Source organism: Oculina patagonica, chromosome 1 (genome assembly GCF_052425735.1).
Source record: "Oculina patagonica isolate OP01 chromosome 1, crgOcupat, whole genome shotgun sequence".
NCBI lineage: Eukaryota > Metazoa > Cnidaria > Anthozoa > Scleractinia > Oculinidae > Oculina > Oculina patagonica.
In genome coordinates, this window is record NC_135758.1 from 24536599 (window position 1) to 24556719 (window position 20121).

Sequence of the window (20121 nt, forward strand, 5' to 3'; positions counted from 1 at the left end):
AATGACATGAAAATTTCTACACGCTTTTTTGTCAGTGTTTGCTATTTGGGCTCAGAGATTTCAACAAGTTTTGAGATTTTTCACATGAGATGTTTGTTATGCGATCCGTTAGCTTCCCCTAGTCTTGTAAAGTACACTTTTTAACAGTTACGGGTCATTCACAAGTAATTCTCGTTTTTGGTATTTATAGTTCTTGGGTGACCAGTCATTATATAGAGGGTGGGGAAAGCTGGTGCAAATGGGAGTAGGGTCAATGATTTTTATGTAGGGAAAGGGGGGTGGACATAAATTTACACATGCATATAAGGGCTTGCATGGGAGGTTTTTAAAGGGAGTGAGTGGGTAAGAGTGGGAGATGTCAGCACAAAAAAACTGTGCTTCGTAACGGGTGAGGGGGTCAGTAGAATTTGAACTTAGCCTCCCTCCATTTGAACCAGCCCTCCTCCTCTAAAAAATGACTGGACCATAATGCAAATTTATGGTAACCTGTTTACTACAATTGCTCCCCTGTCTTAATAGTTAGTAATGAACAAGTGACTTATTTTACCTAGTCTTTGACGCACTACCTTGCCAATAGACATTCGGTCCCTATAATTTTATACCATGATTTTGTTTCTTCCAATCATCATGTACATTTTAGGTGGGATTCCATATCCTGGAATAAGCAACAGTCAGTTGTACAAACGTCTTAAGAGAGGATATCGCATGGAGAAACCCGACATGTGTACTGACGAGATGTAAGTTTACAAACGAACAATTATACTCTGTATAGTCAGTACCTATTTCCTCCTACAACATACAATACTTAAACATGCAAGGAAGCATCACGTCCTCTTCACTGGTAATATTTAGCCAATCATCGTACATGAGCACAGAACTACGTGTATATGTCTCACGTACAGAATGTGTGTATCCAGCCTCCTACAGCTTTTTAGAAAGAGTTCCTGGATCTAAAAAAGTGTGAAACAGGGACAGGGAGGTCAGAACTTCCCGCTCTCTGTGCCTTTTACACCCAGTTCCCGCACCTTTGAATTCCTTAGTGGTTTGCACCAATTTTTTCAACTTTTATTGCAAAATATCACGCAATGTTGCGATATTTACCCTAATTTCTCCCGCCTGCTATTGCAGGGACCATGATCTACCCACCCGCTCTACAGAATAACAACATGGCGACCAGTAAAATTAGAAAACGATTTAGTTCAACATCTTTTTCTACCTTTTAACTAGAATTATATTTATATAGATTTCTATTTATTCATGTCATAATCACAATTGTACATATACACTTTTTACCTTTTTAACCGTCTTTTATTTGTAATTTTTAAACCTTTTTCATTTCACGAGAGCGTTTTAACGAGCTACGGCTCCTAAGCTCTTCGTGTATAAATAAATTATGTCTATGTCTATGTCTATTCTAGTCAGGGAGGTTTACTAGAGATTGGGGCTAAATAGAATACAGCAAGTAATTTGTCCTTCATATAGCATGGACAAATAAGAAATCAAGGCTCTCCTCTATATCAGCTAACAAAAGTTAACTCCTATCAGATATTCGGTCATGTTAGACTGTTGGAAAGAGGACCCTGACGAGCGACCATCATTCGAACAAGTGATATCCACACTGGAGACCATGATGACAGCGGATACTCCTTACCACGATTTTGGTAAACTGGATGAAAGCAAGACCTGTTACAGTGAGCGGGCACAACCTGACAGCGACTAATCAATCAGTAGTTCTTGTTCAATAAAAATTGCTAGAAAAAGCTAGTTTGTTAACATCCTATAAAATGTTAAAAAGGGCCCACATGCAAAGGTCCTTAAACTTTAAATAATTAGCATCGGCTTGAGAGAAAAAGAACATTTTGATAATTTCTTATCTAACGGAAGTATGCTAGTTTAAAACGGCTTATTTAACACTGCAGGATTGAAGAAAATATTGTGCGAGTAGACAAAAACACTGCGGGAAAATCGTAAATAGTAAACAAGTTTAAGGCTATAGAGCGAGCGATTGGTTAAGCAGTTTGCTGAACATGCTACGTTTGCTTATTAAAAGGACGACACAACTAAATTAAAAAGTGCTGGCTTTGATTACACTCCAGTGATTAAAGGCACATTGAAGAGTTTTTCAGTTGTTGAAGGTGAATTGAGAATGTTAAAATGTAATAATTTATAAAGAAGTTAAGATAAGATTGAAGGGACATTAGTTACCTTCCAGTAATTGAAGGCACAGTGTACGTAGAAATGAAAATTATGATTACAAACGCAATCGACGGTTATGACATTCCAATGCATCGTAGAATTGGTTGTTAAAATGACGGCCCATCTAAAGTTGAGATTGAAGTGCAAATTAATTAATTAACAATTAATTTTAAAAATGTAATTAATTTATAATAACATATTTAAGTTAAGATTTGAGGACCTTAAATACCTCACAGTAATTGTAGGCACCGTGCATAAATTAAAATTATAATTAAAACTACAAACGACAGTTATGATATTCTACTTTTTAAAGCTGCATTGTTGAATTGCTTGTCAAAATCACAGCAGAACTCAAGTTGAGATTGAAGTACAGGCTTTGATTGCCCTCCAGTGATTAAACGCACATTGTAGAATTTTTTAAGTTGTTAAAGGTTAATTAAGATTTAAAAATGTGGTTAATTTATAACATATGTAACAATGCATTTAAGTTAAGATTGTAGGAAAGAATGCGAGTCGTGGAGTTGCGAGCTGCAGTTGCGAGTTGTAATTCATAATAGCAATACATTTAAGTTAAGATTGTAGGGACCTTAATTACCTACCAGTAATTAATGGTACAATGTAGAAATCAAAATTATAATTAAAATTACAAACGACAGTTATTACATTCTACTTTATAAAGTTGCACCGTAGAATTGCTCGCTTAAGTCACATTTGATGTTCAGATTCAGTGCAGGCTTTGGTTTACACTCCAGTGATTAAAGGCACATTGTAGAATTTTTCAGCTATTTAAGGTAGATTGAAAATTTAAAAATGTCTTTAATTTATGATATAAATAACAATACAATTAAGTTAACACTGTAGGAATCTTAATTACCTCCCAGTAATTAAAGGTACAATGCAGAAATTAAAATTACAAACAAAAGTTTTCTTAATACATTCTACTTTTTAAAACTGCATTATAGAATTTCAAAATATAAGGAAAATGACAACACAGTTAAGACTGTAGGGACCTGGATCACCTTTTCCAATGTAGAAATCAAAACGATAATTGAAATTACAAAGGTAATATCGTAGGGACATTGCATGATTATATTCCACTTATTGAAATTGTACTGTAGAATTGGGAAATAACATGCAGTTAAAGTTAAGATTGTAGAGACCTTAATAATATTCAAGTAACTTTGATTTACAGGTACACAGCAGAATTTTGAAATATCATATTTTGATTGCTTTCCAGGTATTGTAGACATCTTACGCATGTAAATGATAAATAGTCTGTGCCTCTTGTGTGAGCCAGCCCTGTAAGATCAGGGCGTTGCCTTTGAATAATTAATTCACTAGGGCTAAGGCAACCGATCGAGGTTAATCCCAGAACAAAGTGTCAAAACAGTTTAAATTAAGATTGTGTGGGATAAAGTAAATGGTTTGAACCCAGGAGTATCAGTAGTTCGTATAGTGTGATCGTCCGGGTGAGAGTAGTTCTGAGAAGAACTGTTGTTGGTGACTGACGTTTCGACAACCTGAGCGGAAGTCATCTTCAGAGTCAAGTGAAAAGTTGTTGTCAGTCGATGATGTTATAAGTCTGGTCCGTTGAAGCTGATTGGTCAGTTAAGCCGTGATGTTATTGGCTGTAAGACTTGTGTAAAGTTTGTCATCAGTAATTGGTCAGTTTCGATCCGTCTATTGTTAGTCTAATTAAGTCGTTCTGTTCCGTCTATTGTTAGTCAAATTAAGTCGTTCTGTTGGCGGTTCGTTTGTCGCTTCTCTTTTCGTCGTGAATAAGTCGTTTGTAAGGTGCCGGTAGTTGTTGACATCTGTTGATAGGCTTCTGTTCTAAGTTTGTGTACCAGCTTTCCAGAGTCAGTCGTTGAAAATAGTTAGTACTGTAGGTTAAGCATTCAGCAGAGTCCCAGTCGATTTTGTGTTTAGTAAGTCGGTGGTGTTCAGAAATGTGATTGTTGACATCACCATTTCTCGTCGCTCGTTTGTGTTCAGTCAGTCTCGTGGTCAAGTTTCTACCGGTCTCTCCGATGTAGGAGGCCTGGCAGTCGGAGCATTTGATCTTATAAATCGCTCCCTGTCTGTTGTTAGGTTCGTCCCTGTCTTTAACGTTGGTCAGTAAATGTCGTAACGTTGTTATAGGTTTGTGAGCTACACGGATATTGTAGGGTTGTAGGATCCGCGCAATAGTCTCAGAAGTGCCCTTGATGTAGGGTAAAGTCGCTGTAGTAACAGATGTCAGATTTCTGTCAGTTTCAGTAGTTCTGTGAGTGTTGCGTCTAATAAAGTCAGTATTGTAGTTGTTCTTGTGGAAAACGCGGTCAAGGTATTTGTTTTCGTCAGATAAACTGTCTGGTGTGTCACAAACTAGTTGCGCTCGTCTCGTCAAAGTCTTGATAGTCGTAGCTTTGTGGGAAGTCGGGTTGTAGGATGTTTCGTCCAGTAATCTGTCGGTATGCGTCGGTTTTCTGTACACTGTAGTTCGTATTTTGTTGTTGTCGCGGCTTACCAGACAGTCAAGAAAAGGAAGTTTTCCGTTTTCTTCGATCTCCCTGGTAAACTGAATGTCGGCGTTCTGTTCGTTTAGGTGTTTGTGAAAGTCGTCGATTTCGTCTTTGTGTACGGCGGTAAAAGTATCGTCAACGTAGCGTAACCAGAGCGGTATCGTTTGTCGGCAAGTTGCAAGGGCGCGTTCCTCGATGTTTTGCATCACAATTTCTGCGACAACAACGGAAACCGGCGACCCCATGGCTGTTCCGTGCAACTGCTTGTAGTGTTTTCCGTTGTACTGGAAGTAAGTCGATGTAAGGCAGAGGTTCAGTAAGTCCATAATGTCTTCAGTCGGTAGCGGTAATGTAACAGTAGATTGTTGAATAGCGGTCTCGGTGCACTGTAGAGCCAATTGAAGTGGAATACTGGTGAACAGTGATTTCACATCAAAAGACACAAGTTTGTAGTCGTCAGGTATCTGTACAGTCTTGATGGCGTCAATAAAGTTCTCAGTAGATTGTAGTTTACGTCTGGATTCGTCTGTAAGAGGTTGCAGTATAGTCGTCAGGTATTTAGACAGTTGGTACGTAGGGGACCCACAGAACGAGACTATGGGTCGCATCGGTATACCCGGCTTGTGCAGTTTCGGTAGTCCGTAAAGTTTCGGTGGTTGCGGTACTGAGCACCGCAGTCGGTAGTAACGTTGATTGTCAAAAGCGTCGGTCTTTTTAAGCGTAAGTAGTTTGTTGTTCAGTTTACGTTGTAGTGCAGGCGTCGGGTCACGATTAAGTACTTCGTAGGTTTGTTTGTCGTTAACAAGTGCGTCCATTTTGTCATAGTAATCAGTCTTGTCCATAACAACAGTAACGCGTCCTTTGTCGGCTGGTAGTATAACAATGTTGTCGTCGGTTTTCAGTCGTTTCAGTGCTTGTTGTTCGTCTTTAGTCAAGTTGCTGTTAGGTATGGAGGCTGACTGTATCGTGGAAGCAATTCTGCTTCTGATGTTATCCTTGGCTGGTTCCGATAAATCTCGCTGACGAGACATAACCGCCTCAACACTAGATACAATAGTCTCGGTCGGTATACGTTTAGGTGTCACTGAGTGTTTCAGTCCGTATGAGAGTACCTGCGTCTCAGTTTTGTCTAAGGGACGAGAAGAAATATTCCTGACCCAGTTTTCTCGTCCCTTAGACAAAACTGAGACGCAGGGACTCTCATACGGACTGAAACACTCAGTGACACCTAAACGTATACCGACCGAGACAATTGTATCTAGTGTTGAGGCGGTTATGTCTCGTCAGCGAGATTTATCGGAACCAGCCAAGGATAACATCAGAAGCAGAATTGCTTCCACGATACAGTCAGCCTCCATACCTAACAGCAACTTGACTAAAGACGAACAACAAGCACTGAAACGACTGAAAACCGACGACAACATTGTTATACTACCAGCCGACAAAGGACGCGTTACTGTTGTTATGGACAAGACTGATTACTATGACAAAATGGACGCACTTGTTAACGACAAACAAACCTACGAAGTACTTAAACGTGACCCGACGCCTGCACTACAACGTAAACTGAACAACAAACTACTTACGCTTAAAAAGACCGACGCTTTTGACAATCAACGTTACTACCGACTGCGGTGCTCAGTACCGCAACCACCGAAACTTTACGGACTACCGAAACTGCACAAGCCGGGTATACCGATGCGACCCATAGTCTCGTTCTGTGGGTCCCCTACGTACCAACTGTCTAAATACCTGACGACTATACTGCAACCTCTTACAGACGAATCCAGACGTAAACTACAATCTACTGAGAACTTTATTGACGCCATCAAGACTGTACAGATACCTGACGACTACAAACTTGTGTCTTTTGATGTGAAATCACTGTTCACCAGTATTCCACTTCAATTGGCTCTACAGTGCACCGAGACCGCTATTCAACAATCTACTGTTACATTACCGCTACCGACTGAAGACATTATGGACTTACTGAACCTCTGCCTTACATCGACTTACTTCCAGTACAACGGAAAACACTACAAGCAGTTGCACGGAACAGCCATGGGGTCGCCGGTTTCCGTTGTTGTCGCAGAAATTGTGATGCAAAACATCGAGGAACGCGCCCTTGCAACTTGCCGACAAACGATACCGCTCTGGTTACGCTACGTTGACGATACTTTTACCGCCGTACACAAAGACGAAATCGACGACTTTCACAAACACCTAAACGAACAGAACGCCGACATTCAGTTTACCAGGGAGATCGAAGAAAACGGAAAACTTCCTTTTCTTGACTGTCTGGTAAGCCGCGACAACAACAAAATACGAACTACAGTGTACAGAAAACCGACGCATACCGACAGATTACTGGACGAAACATCCTACAACCCGACTTCCCACAAAGCTACGACTATCAAGACTTTGACGAGACGAGCGCAACTAGTTTGTGACACACCAGACAGTTTATCTGACGAAAACAAATACCTTGACCGCGTTTTCCACAAGAACAACTACAATACTGACTTTATTAGACGCAACACTCACAGAACTACTGAAACTGACAGAAATCTGACATCTGTTACTACAGCGACTTTACCCTACATCAAGGGCACTTCTGAGACTATTGCGCGGATCCTACAACCCTACAATATCCGTGTAGCTCACAAACCTATAACAACGTTACGACATTTACTGACCAACGTTAAAGACAGGGACGAACCTAACAACAGACAGGGAGCGATTTATAAGATCAAATGCTCCGACTGCCAGGCCTCCTACATCGGAGAGACCGGTAGAAACTTGACCACGAGACTGACTGAACACAAACGAGCGACGAGAAATGGTGATGTCAACAATCACATTTCTGAACACCACCGACTTACTAAACACAAAATCGACTGGGACTCTGCTGAATGCTTAACCTACAGTACTAACTATTTTCAACGACTGACTCTGGAAAGCTGGTACACAAACTTAGAACAGAAGCCTATCAACAGATGTCAACAACTACCGGCACCTTACAAACGACTTATTCACGACGAAAAGAGAAGCGACAAACGAACCGCCAACAGAACGACTTAATTTGACTAACAATAGACGGAACAGAACGACTTAATTAGACTAACAATAGACGGATCGAAACTGACCAATTACTGATGACAAACTTTACACAAGTCTTACAGCCAATAACATCACGGCTTAACTGACCAATCAGCTTCAACGGACCAGACTTATAACATCATCGACTGACAACAACTTTTCACTTGACTCTGAAGATGACTTCCGCTCAGGTTGTCGAAACGTCAGTCACCAACAACAGTTCTTCTCAGAACTACTCTCACCCGGACGATCACACTATACGAACTATTGTGTGGGATATTAATTTTATTTTATTTCAGAAATTAAAGATTCATTTTAAAAGACAAGTTGATTAATTTCAAGTTACTCAATATTGCCTGTTTACTGATGACAACACAGCTGACGTTATTGTAGTGACGATATTCATTATATTGTAGTACCTGTAGAGACTTTGTTATATTCTTGTCATTGGAGGTATTAAAAAAAAAATAATTGTCAGAAATAATACGGCTATTAAAGAATTCATGAATCTTAATTTGACGATTTTTTAGAAATCCAATGTTCAGTTTAAAAGCAAACCAGGTACAACATATATTCAATAATTAACCCTTTGACAGTTAGGATCGATCAATATGTAATTTCTCCTTACATTATCAATACGATGTCAAGCAGGCAGTAGATGAGAATAAAGGAAATCATCAAGTTGAAGATATTGTCCTGATGTAACACAAAATTTTTAGAACTGACGTTCCAAGAAAAGCATGGCAGTCAGTAAGGAGAATAAACATTCAGATCTTGGCAGTGAAAGGGTTATTTGATAAAAAGGAAAAGAAAATTGCTTGTTTACCTCAGTACATTGTAGCGGACTTTGATTTCGTCGCAAAAAATAAAGTAACAATGTAAACAAAAATAATTTAAACGAACAAACAGGTAAGACTGAAGATTCATTGTAGACTGAAATATAATTATATAACTCGTGTTAAGTCTTGATACCCCTGCGTGGAGTGGTACTTGGAGATTTTTGGCTGGGTGTGGCAGCTAGATCTACAAATGTCTGACCATCCCCAGACAAAAGAACTAATTTTGCTCTCAACAGCCAGACTTAAGCAGGGTACGAACACGGCCACCCTACCCAAAAGCATAATCTGGCGTATAGCTCTGATTAGCGAGTACCTTCTACGCCAATGCTGGGCTTCATTTTTGTAATTGTGAGTTTTACGTTAATAAACCAATTGAAGTTAGATGTAGTGTTGTTTTACATTTTACAAACGCGCTTTTGAATCTGTCTGATTGTTTCCCATTAAACCTAGCAGTGGGAGTTCAGATGATAAAGTGTCAAAAACAGGACTGAAAATTGCAAACAATGTTTCTTTCCATTTTACTTTGAAGAATTACGTAATAAGAACGTAATAAAAACACCAGTGTGCAATTGAGTATTGGCTAATTACGTATTGAATTTCGGACAAATCTCATCAACACGCTTTCTGTTACCCCATCCAAATATTATGCATAGGTAATCACTTGTTTTGTATTCGAATTTAGGATAAATCAGCAGGAGTAAATTTTTCAATGGCTAACCAAATTGTACACGCCCGTAGGGCGAGTGCAATTTGTAGTCTTTAAAAAATTTACTTCTAGTGCTGATTTATCCAAAAGTGCACGATAAAAATCATGTGATTACTTGTTAATAAAATTTCACTGAAATCGGATGGCAAACAAACCTTTCCGATAACATCGCGGATTTGACGGCCCTTGTAATTAAATTCAGATACTCGTACGGAATTTTAAAGCTCACGGCCATGCATTATCGGGTGCTTTTATTCTCAATCAGTTGTATAGGTATGGGCTGAAATGTGAGACTTAAATCCAGGTCGATTGGTAGCTTTCAGTAGTTTCTTAAAGCCTCTTTTGTGCTGCACAAACGTCCAGTTGCGAGAACTTTTAATTTTTATACGTTTAACTTATGTTCGTTAAATCGGCCTAACTTTGCATGAACCGATATGTTTTTGCTCTCTCTCTAAACCCTACGGCAGCTGCCACGCTACAAGATGTCACGTTACAAGATAACGCAACCTTTGTTAAACAACCACTCAACACAGAAGTTGTACGCTACTTTTATTTATGTAAATTGTTTGGCAAATTTCTGCATGCATTGCTTGCCGTTTATTTTATTAGCGCGTTGTAAACACTACCTCTATTGTTTCCTAGGCTTAGGGATATTGTGTTATTAAGGGACTTTCAGTTCGGTGTACTACGACTTTTCAAACCTAGTGACATTATTGTCAATTAGCGACATTGGTAATTCCCTAAATCCTCTAAATGGGAGTGAAATAAACTTTTAATCATTTAACTGCATTTTAGTAGCAAGGATAGATCTTTTAAAAAAATATAAATATATTACATGATTGTAACAGTGGAAACTTAATTTTAACATTTAGACCATTCGCCTGTATTAAACATTATACTCGTGATAGAAAAATGAAGAAAATCTATTTTGCTATTTAGCGAGACAGCCTCATAGAGCCTCAACACAGACCCGTCAAGTAAACAATGAAAACCAGCTTGACATTATGTAAATCGGCCGCCAAAATAGAGCACGAAACTCCTCATTAAAGCTCCATATCCGAAGGTCGAAGTAGTTTTCCTGAACGGCAATAATTTAAAGCTTTCTCGGAGTCACAAAAAAAGCTAAATTACATGTTGGTGTTTCACTGACAAACGGAACTTTATTCTAGGGGATGACAATAAATTTTAATTGGAAATAAATTTAACTTTCACAAACTACTAAATCATGACTGAGGGTTAAACATTTCTAACAAAAACAATAAAACTAATAAACATATGCTATACCTAATATGATGGACAAACAAAGTGAATTTTTAAATGGACATTTGCCAATTTTAGCAAGACAAAGTTTACGAATGTCAGTTCTGTTATCAAAACAGGAACAGAAAATCGGCCGCTCAAAGATCTAAGAAGATTGATGAATGCTTTCAAAAGGTATCTTTCTTTTTTTATACATTTTTAAGTTGTTGTTTTTTTCAGGATAAGTCAAGTTAACTGCTTAAATCAAAATATCATTATTGTAACATAAGGTTAAACCCTGAGCGATCCCGCTGGATTTGTTCTCGGTTTTCCTGAGTTCAACTCTTCCGCTGGGACATGTAAAAACACACTTGGTTAGCTCGGTCCCCTTGGTCGGGATTTTTAACTATGTGAAGTTTATTTGAAATATTTGTTTCCACTGTATGACCTATACACCTGGAAAACAACTAGGTGTGTCATAAAGAGAGCCACCTTCAGTGCTTAAACCATTTAAAAAATAAATAAATAAATATATGTTTATAGTGGTCATGCACTTAGCTTCATATCTCAACGATATAGCTAGTTTACAGGCATGCCACTGAAACAGAGGAAACAAATATTTTTAATTAGTATAATTTCAGAGGTGATTATAAGAATTGAAGCATTCCGATTGGTCGAGAAGCTCAGCTTATGAGGCTATATTCACCCCGCGCGAGGTGATTATAGCTTTGAAGGCTTGGTTACTTAGCCACGCCACCTTTGACATCTAGGCAAGTAAACATGGCCCCTTTTGCTGAATGAAAATTTCTTTGATTTGAAAGAAACCAGTCCAAGTCCTGGATATTTTAAACATTGGGGATTTTGCAAATTAACTACCAAGGCTTTTGGACTGAAAATATTTTCAAGAGATGGTTCTCAAGGCATAAGAAATGATCGTAAACACGGTGGTTTGGGCGATCGATGAGAAACTCAGTCAGATCGATTGAGCAAACATTATTAACCGGGCGGAGACTGGGCCGGCCGGCCCGGTTCATAAATCGCCCGGAATTTTTTCGTCGTAGTAGTAGTAGTAGTAGTCTTGTCGGTAAATCGTTCCAGACCCACTCGGCCACTTTCTTGGCCAGGATTCAAATCACGCACCCTTGATGTTTACTCGGAAGTAGCTATTAAATCATTCTCCTATTTTAAATTTTATCTAATACCCTCAATTCTCTTAAGCGTGAAATATATATTTTTGTGTTATTCAAGCGTTTGAGTACTGGTTTGCGAGGTGATTTTTTTGACACGTCCAAGCAACTATTTTTTTTATTGAAAACTGCTACGTCAATCACGCAATGATTTTGCAGCAAGCTTCACGCATAACTGCTTTTAAAAAAAAGGGGCTGGTAGCCAGAGAAGTTTTGAGCCGGAATACTTTGAAGATGCTCTCCATTTAATAGAAAAAATTGTGTCCATTTTCATCCGTGTACAGTTGAGCCGGCAAAGTCGCGTATCAGAGACGATTGAATGTTTGCACAGCGAAATAATCTTCTTTTTGTTCTTGATGTAAAAGCTTTTCTTACACACCTCCCAAGACTTCAGAAAACAAAACGGTAATGTATAGTTTTTCTACGAACTATGATGGAAATTTTTGAAAGGATCCGTAAAGCCAGCAAGTAAAACAAATGGACTACAAAATGAAATCCTGGTTTAGGTAATTGCATGTAATTAAATTCTACCACGGCTACAAACTTTCACGGTTTTGAAATTTTCTTTTTCTTTATTCCTTTCAAAATTTTTCCTGACCCCATCTTGAATAAAAATTCATCTGAAACTTTTTTTTCATGTTTCATTAATTTTTTCACGTTAAGTTGGGGTTTTCAGGCTTTTGTAACAAATAACATCTATTTATAGATTGAGGCACCGTATTTACCTTGTTTGTCTCAGTAGTTCACTCGGCCGCTTTCTTGGCCAGGATTCAAATCACGCACTTTTGATGTTTACTCAGCAGGAGCTATTTGATCACTCTCCTATTTAAAATTTTATCTAAACCCTGATTTCTGTTAAGCGTACGTGAATTATATATTTTTGTGTTATTCAAGCGTTCGACTTTTTGTACATGAAAAGCCATTACGTCAGTCACGCAATGTTTTTTTGCAGCAAGCTTCTGCTTTTGAAAACGGCTGGTAGCCAAAGAACTTTTCGGCCAGATCCCACTTTGAAGATATTTTCCATTTAGCAAGAATTGTGTCCATTTTGTCCATGCATTTTCATCCATGTACCGTTGGCCCGACAAAGTTGTCTGTCACAGACGAATTGAATGTTTGCACAACAAAAACAACCTTATTTTAGTTCTTGATGTAAAAACTTTACTCTCACACTTTTCAAGAGCTCAGAAAACAAAATGGAAATGTAAAGTAATTATATAATAATTTCTTCAAGCTAGAATGGAGTTTTTAAAAGGATCGGTAAAGCCATCGAGTGAAATAATTGACGGCAAAATGAAAACTTGCCCTTTGGCGCAGATATTTAATTAAATTTTATCACGGCATGTTAATTTCACGGCTTTTTAAGTATTCAAAATTTTACAGTAATTTTTACAGTAATTTTACAGTTCATTCAAATGTTTCTTGGCCTCATCTTGAATCTTTTTTTCTTTTTTCACATTTAGTTGGGATTTTAGGATTTTAAAACGAACAGCATCTGTTAGGCGTGATCTAATGCATGCCCTTTTTTAGTCTTTTTATTTTCTTTTGTAATTTTGTTTTAAAGATTTTTGGTTATTGTTGATATTTAAATGAATAGTTTTATTCGTTTTCAAGGTTTTGAAACGAACAGCATCTATTAGATTTAAGACACACCGTGTGGTGTTATCTGCATGATACGCGTGATCTAATGCATGCTAGCCTTTTTTTATTATCTTTATTTGAAATTGTGTTTTGAAGAATTTTTTTCTTGATATTTAGGTGATTTGCTTTGTTGAACCAGTAGCGAATACTGTATTTTTCTGTTTACTCCGCTCTTTTTAGCGAGAAGTTCATGTTTTTTTGTTTTTCATTCAAGGGTTCTGAGTTTCAGTCGGAACCGATCGGCGATGGAGAAATTATCTGCAATTAATCACGCAAGTTAGAACTGGCGTTTGCGTGACTGTATCCTAAAATGCAGCAGATAGGCAGGCTTTTCGATCAAAAAATCAACTTGACTTAAAGAGCTCATGTGTTTGAAAGCTTGAAAGCTTTCTAATTTTTTCTAATTTCTTTTTTTTTTTGGTATAATACAATTTTTTAAAAACAATAAACGCGTCTTTGTTTTTAACGAATTCTTTCTAATTGTTTGTTTGTTTTACACGGAGATCATTTGTAAATGCCATTCAACTGGTTTGAGTTCATTTATTCAAGATTATGAACACACCAAACGTTTTCAACCTAATCAGTCATTTATCCAGGCATGTTGATAAAAGCAGCTAATGTGATAAAGGACATTTTGACACACTACTACAACTCACGGAAACTGAATAACTCGGATTTGTGTGTCACAGTTACTCACCCACAAACTGCTGCTCGGCTGGCACCACCACCAAAGTGCTGAGGAGGGCAGGGGGAAAGTGTGAGGAGTAGAATGTGTGATGGGAGAGAGTAGAGTCAAAGCCTGCTGCGGATGGGGGAATGGAGGGGAGTGTAAGGGGAGATTCGAAGGTGAATGGCTAAGAAAAGGGGGAAACAGGGGGAGGTGGGGGGGTTGAATAAAAATCTATGCTTGATTGTATCGCGCAACCTTTGACTTTTTTTCATGGTTCTCTTTTTAGAAGCAGTTCAAAATTTTATGTTCAAAAATTTTAAGTGCAAAATAATAATAATAATAATAATAATAATAATAATAATAATAATAATAATTAATAATAATATTTATATAGCGCTATTCAGCTAATCTGCCATTATACAAAGATAAAAACTAAAATCTAAAAATACCGAGGTTATTCAGTATTCAGAACAAAATAAAAATTTGAAAGACTAAGCAGGAATTTGTCCAAGCATGGACAAACAACCACAGAATCGTGTGTTACTTAATTAAATGGTATTTTAAAAGTTTTTGCTGTACTTGCCTTAACAAGTAGTTAAACATTAACCGCCCGGTTTTAAGCTTTAAGCTTTAAGCTTCTTGTTTAGTTCTCGTCTCACCGGAGCTACTCATTTTCGAGAGGATTCGCACATTCACTTGATGATCACCTGTTAAAATTATACTAAAACAATTATTCGCCTCAGGCTCAGTGATTATTGTTGAAAAATCGCCTCGACTTCGTCTCGGGGATTATTCAACAATAATCACTTCGCCTTCGGCGAATAATTGTTAAATAAACATAACAAGGTTAAAAAAAACTGGCAGGAGGCAGACCAGTTGGCTATATACAAAGCGTGGTCGAGGATTTGAACTCGGGACAACCGAGAAAAAAATCCAGCTAGTGGCAAGGGCAGGTCTTGAACCGGGGACCTCCAGATTACAACACAAGAGCCCTTAACCACTCGGCCACGCTTGCCTCCACTTACTTTGTCTTACCACTTACTTTGTCCACGATTCTTTTTGAAGAATACTTATATCAGAGGCTACTTAGACTTCTTTTCGGGATATTCGTTGATAACTAAATTAGTTATCAACGAATATCCCGAAAAGAAGTATAAATAGCCTCTGATATAAGTTTGCTTGTACGTTGTTTTCATACAGTTTAGTGATGCTGGATAAATATGGGTTATTGGCCAAGCGTGAGGTCAAGATGGCAGGATATTGGCCAAGTTCTTTTTTTGCGTGTTTATGGACCGAGACGAAGTCGAGGTCCATAAACACGCAAAAAACGAACGAGGCCAATACCCTGCCATCTTGACCGAACAAGCTTGGTCAATAAAGGATTTATTATATGACTTTTTTCGAGTACACTGTACTGAAAAGGAAGCCAGTTGCATGCACATTCAATGGCGCACGCTAAAATCATTTCATTGGTTTAAAAGTTTAATGACTGACTGTCAAATTCTTGAATGAATCGAGACGAAGTAAAACGACGCGACAACAGCGAAATTCACCTCTTTTTAACCCTCAAAAGGATACTAAAATTGCAAATCGACGTTGATTTTGAAGCCTTAAAACAAGAATGTTCATTTTATTTGGCCGCCAGCTTTTGATTATTGGACGTTTTGCAAAGTATTTGCTCGCTTCTGCCGCTTTAGTGGTGCAAACCTGCCGACACGGTGACACGAGCTGAATATTGAAATTGTGATTGTTCAAAGCGTTTGGGACTTATAAATTCACGGGAAGAGCTTGAACTTTCCTACATCATTGATTTAAATGTTCGACACGACCTTATTCGACGTGAGCGTTAGAGGCTTCGGCGAGAAGATGTTTTAAAAGCTTACAGTGCCTGAATGGTTCGCCGTGCCGACCGCTTTCTCCATCAAGATTTCAACCAAGATTTACACAAACGACAAGTTTGCCGAATTGTTTATTCTTCAGGTATGTCACTGACTTCTCTCCCTTTTCCGCCGAACAAAACCGATATCATGTCTTTAAGTCGCTTTGCGTTTTAATTTTTGTATGTAAGCTAATAGCTGGTTGTTGTGGCAAATAAAATTCACGAAACTCGTTAACATTTGCTGTTTAATTAGTTTGTTCTCGTTCGCTTCAAGACCTATTTCTTTGTAATTGGACTCTCTTTCGCTAGAAACAGGCAGAAAATATTTGTTTTGTTTCGGTAAATGGTTTCATAGCTCAAGTTTACGACGGAAAAGCTTTTTGTAGTAGCGTCGACGAAACTGAAAAGTTTTTTCGCTTGCGGGAACACAGCAGGCGATCCCGAGCGGTCAATATGGCTCCATCTTGACCGCTCGGGTAGCCAATCAGAGCACGGGATTCGTTTCATCTTGACCGCTCACGGAGCTAGTCATATAATAATAAGAAATTATTCCCACCACGTGCGAGACATGTTTTTATAAGAGCTAAAACAGTCGAAACCATCTGCCTGTGTATTTTACGCTTTGTTGCTTCATTTTCTGTTAATCGGTATTTCATGATATAGCCTTTATTTATTTCTTTAGTGAAGTATGACAAACATGTTTTATATATAATAATCTGCGTCCATGAACTCCTTCAAGAGAAACGCATTTTTTGAACAGTATTCATGTTGAGCTCAAGTTTTACAATGAAGTTTCGTACGTAGATTTGCATATCATTAAGTAAAAAAACGAAAATGTAGTTTATTAATTCTCCATCTCCACAACTACTGTTAAGATAAATTAGGCTAGTTACAGCAGCATTTTTATAATAAGGATAGAGGCTTGTTGTCAATGAAATAATTAAAAAAATACATAAGAAATAAAACAAAGTTATAAATACATGGCAAGTTTGTATCAATGGAAACTTAACTTTAATATAAAGAATACACACCAAAATTTAAGATATAATACTCGTAATGGAAAAATAAAGAATTTTTTTTTTATGGGTTCGAGATCGTGAACCGTTAGCAAGACAGCCTCACTGAACTTTCATCACAGACCCGCCATGTAAACAGTGAAGACCAGCCTGACATCATGTTAATCTGCCGCAAAAAAAAAAAAAAAAAAAAAAAAAAAAACAGAAGAACTCTTATTTGGAGTTCCCTATATATTCGAAGCTGCTTGAAGTAGTTTTCCTTGACGGCAATAATTTAAAGCTTCTTCGGAGTCCAAAAAAAATTAAATTCCAAGTTGGTGTTTGTAAACGTAGTTTTTTGGCTTGCGAATGCTGAAGTTGGAACTGGGAGTTTCCTCTGAAACAACGAAATTAAAAAAAAAACTCCCAGAGGGAAAAAAAGAGTTTGTAAAATTGGAATTTTTGACGCAAAGAATTGGCCGAAGTTTGCGCGTATACGTGCTCAGAGCTTTCGAGGGTTAAAGAAGAAATGTTATTAGTTTGTGCTGAAGTTGAAGTCGGCAACATACGGGGAAAAAATGATATCGCTTAAGCTTTACACAAACTAAAGTTTATTCTAGGGGCTGTTAATAAATTTAATTGGAAATGTATTAAACTTTTACAAACTACTTAACCATGACAACCTCCTGCGAGGGTTTAATTAGTAAAACAATTACGAATAATTCTAACAAAAACAACGACTAAAACACTAATACACATATGCTGTATGTGATATGACCGACAAAGTGAATTATAAAATGGGACATTTGCTAATTATGCAGACAAAGACAAAGTTTGCAAATTTCAGTTATGTTTTCAAAACAGAAACAGTAATCGGCCGCACGAGGATCTGAGAAGATTAATGTTTGCTTATAGCAAGGTATTTATCGAGCCATCCAGAAAATTTGTTCTCGGCCATGACATGTTAAGACAGTTGGTTAGCTTTGTCCCCCTTGTAGGGATTTCTAACTATATGAAGTTTATTTAAAATATTTGTTTCTGCTGTGTGACTAATTCGCCTAGACAGTAGCTAGTCCGTCATAAAGAGAATCACCTTCAGTGCTTAAAACATTTAATCATACCATTTATTTTGTCCAGTATACTTATAGATATCAACGAATGCCCCGAAAAAAAGTCTCAGTAGCCTTTATTGTTATGCATTGTTCTTATACAGTTCAGTGACGCTGGATGATAAAAAAATTATTCCCACCACGTACGAGATATGTTTTTATAAAAGATAAAATAGTCGAAACCATCTGCCTGTGGATTTATTTTCTGTAGATCAATTTCTCACGATTTAGCTTTTTAGTTATTTCCTTAGTGATGATAAGATGTTATATATAATAACTTTTGCGTCCATGCAACTCTTTAAAGACACAATGAATTTATTTTTTCAATTAAGTCAATGTCCAGATGTCCAGTGGATATTATTTGTCATTGAAGTTTCGTAGTTTTGCATATTATTAAGTAGTTATTCTCCATCTCCAGAAACACCGGCCGTTTAAAGAAATTTGTATAGTTAAACAGCGATTAATGAAAAACATATAGTTATCTTCAATTACATAGTTTATTGCCTCGCTATGTTTGCATTAACGGAAAACATCGCCGATAAATATTAAACAGCTTTTATCATTTAAAAAAAGAAGGCGCACTCTTGTCAGTTAGAAAAAAATCTCTTTTGGCAATTTGCAAACGAAAAACTACAATGAAGACTCCAGAACTACCTGTGGAAAACAAAATGTTTTTCAATTGGAAGTAGCATCGAATGACATTCAGTGAACCCTGGTAAAGAAATTTTAAAAATGCTACTTGCTTTTGTACTATACGTTTCAGCATTATACGAATTCATTTTTTCCATGAAAAAGGGGCCTTTTAGCAAGGAGCTACCGTCGCATTTCGTTTATTTTAGCAAAAACAACATTAGATATAGCATATCAACACCTGATTAAATGTTTCGCACATCGCGGACAAAAATTCCGTTTTTCTGGGATTGTTTTAAGTCTAAATGCACGTTTTCCGTGTTAACATTCTAAAATTGGTTAAGATGCCTCTAAAAATACTTTCCATAGTAAATAAATAGACTGGCATTTGCTGGAACAATGACAGGTTCGATATACAAAGAGAGACTCGCCAATTAAGAGAATCGTTAAAGTCCATGGACTTAGGAGCTGGCCAGTTCATTCTCCACAAAAAGTTTTATAAAGATCTTAAACAAAAAACGAATTCTGGAGATCGATTTTGATAAAGATTTTGACGAAATTTCACCAAAAATCAACAAGACCTTGCAATGGAGAAGGCGCCAAATAAACATGTCAGCAAATTTGCTATACGTTAATCAAGTGTCGCCATATTGTATGGCTCTTGTAGTGCTTGCTCAATGATAGTCGCGACTCAGAGCTTATGGCTTAAAACAAAGTCAAATCATGTAGAAAATGGTGACGTTTAAAACTGATTCCCTGTTTCTTCGAGAAAGATTAGTTATAATTTTGCAACGTCAGTGGATTCGAGTTAAACAACTAAGAGCAAACAATCACCTTTTTAACCCTCGGACGTTCAAGCAAATTCATACCTCCACCGCCGTACAAGCGCGCCGTACAAGCGGGGGCTGGGGATGGATGGAACCCCCTCCCGCCCTGGGGTTTTCCTTCTTTTAAGGCACACCGAAATTATTTTGCAATGTGTAGAAAGTCCGTAGCTAACTCTACAAGATGACACAATTTTGGTTGGCTGTGACGTCATTAGAACGGCCCCCTTGGATCCACCATCTTGGATTTCACCATTTTCCTAGAAAGTCAGAAAATAACGGAAATTGAAGCAAAATTAAGCCAGAATGCTTATGGAATGTAAAGATAAACAAATCGTACGATTTTACTTCAAAAGCTGGAAAAGTAAAGAAAAGTGTTAAAAATTTTGATTTTTGGCCAGACCTGCTTGTAATTATGACGTTGCCCAACGTCAAATATCGTGGACGCATAGTTGACATATCAAAGTTTCTGCAAAGGAATAAATGAACAGCTACCGAAAATTTTAGCGTTGTAGAGTAAATCTTCTTTTTATAAAATTTTGAAAAACCTTGTACGTCCGAAGGATAAATTTAAAATGAACATATTGGAACAGCTTTTTCGTC

General features: G+C 37.5%; 2 protein-coding genes across 4 annotated transcripts in view; one reads left to right on the forward strand and one right to left on the reverse strand.

The window, feature by feature from the left end:
• LOC144642197 (uncharacterized) overlaps positions 1 to 20121 on the reverse strand; it is a 210725-nt gene that overhangs the window by 38404 nt on the left and 152200 nt on the right. The window lies entirely within an intron of this gene.
• Positions 1 to 20121, forward strand: part of LOC144642321 (uncharacterized) — a 132611-nt gene that overhangs the window by 16368 nt on the left and 96122 nt on the right. For 2 of the 3 annotated variants that reach the window (XM_078501302.1, XM_078501309.1), the window contains exons 10-11: positions 641 to 737; positions 1546 to 3604. The exons of the other annotated variant lie outside the window; for it this stretch is intronic. In XM_078501302.1, the coding sequence (XP_078357428.1) occupies positions 641 to 737; positions 1546 to 1720 (272 nt within the window). In that variant the 3' untranslated portion in view covers positions 1721 to 3604. Of the gene's footprint in view, positions 1 to 640; positions 738 to 1545; positions 3605 to 20121 lie in introns of those variants that run through there. 3 annotated transcript variants of the gene reach the window in all.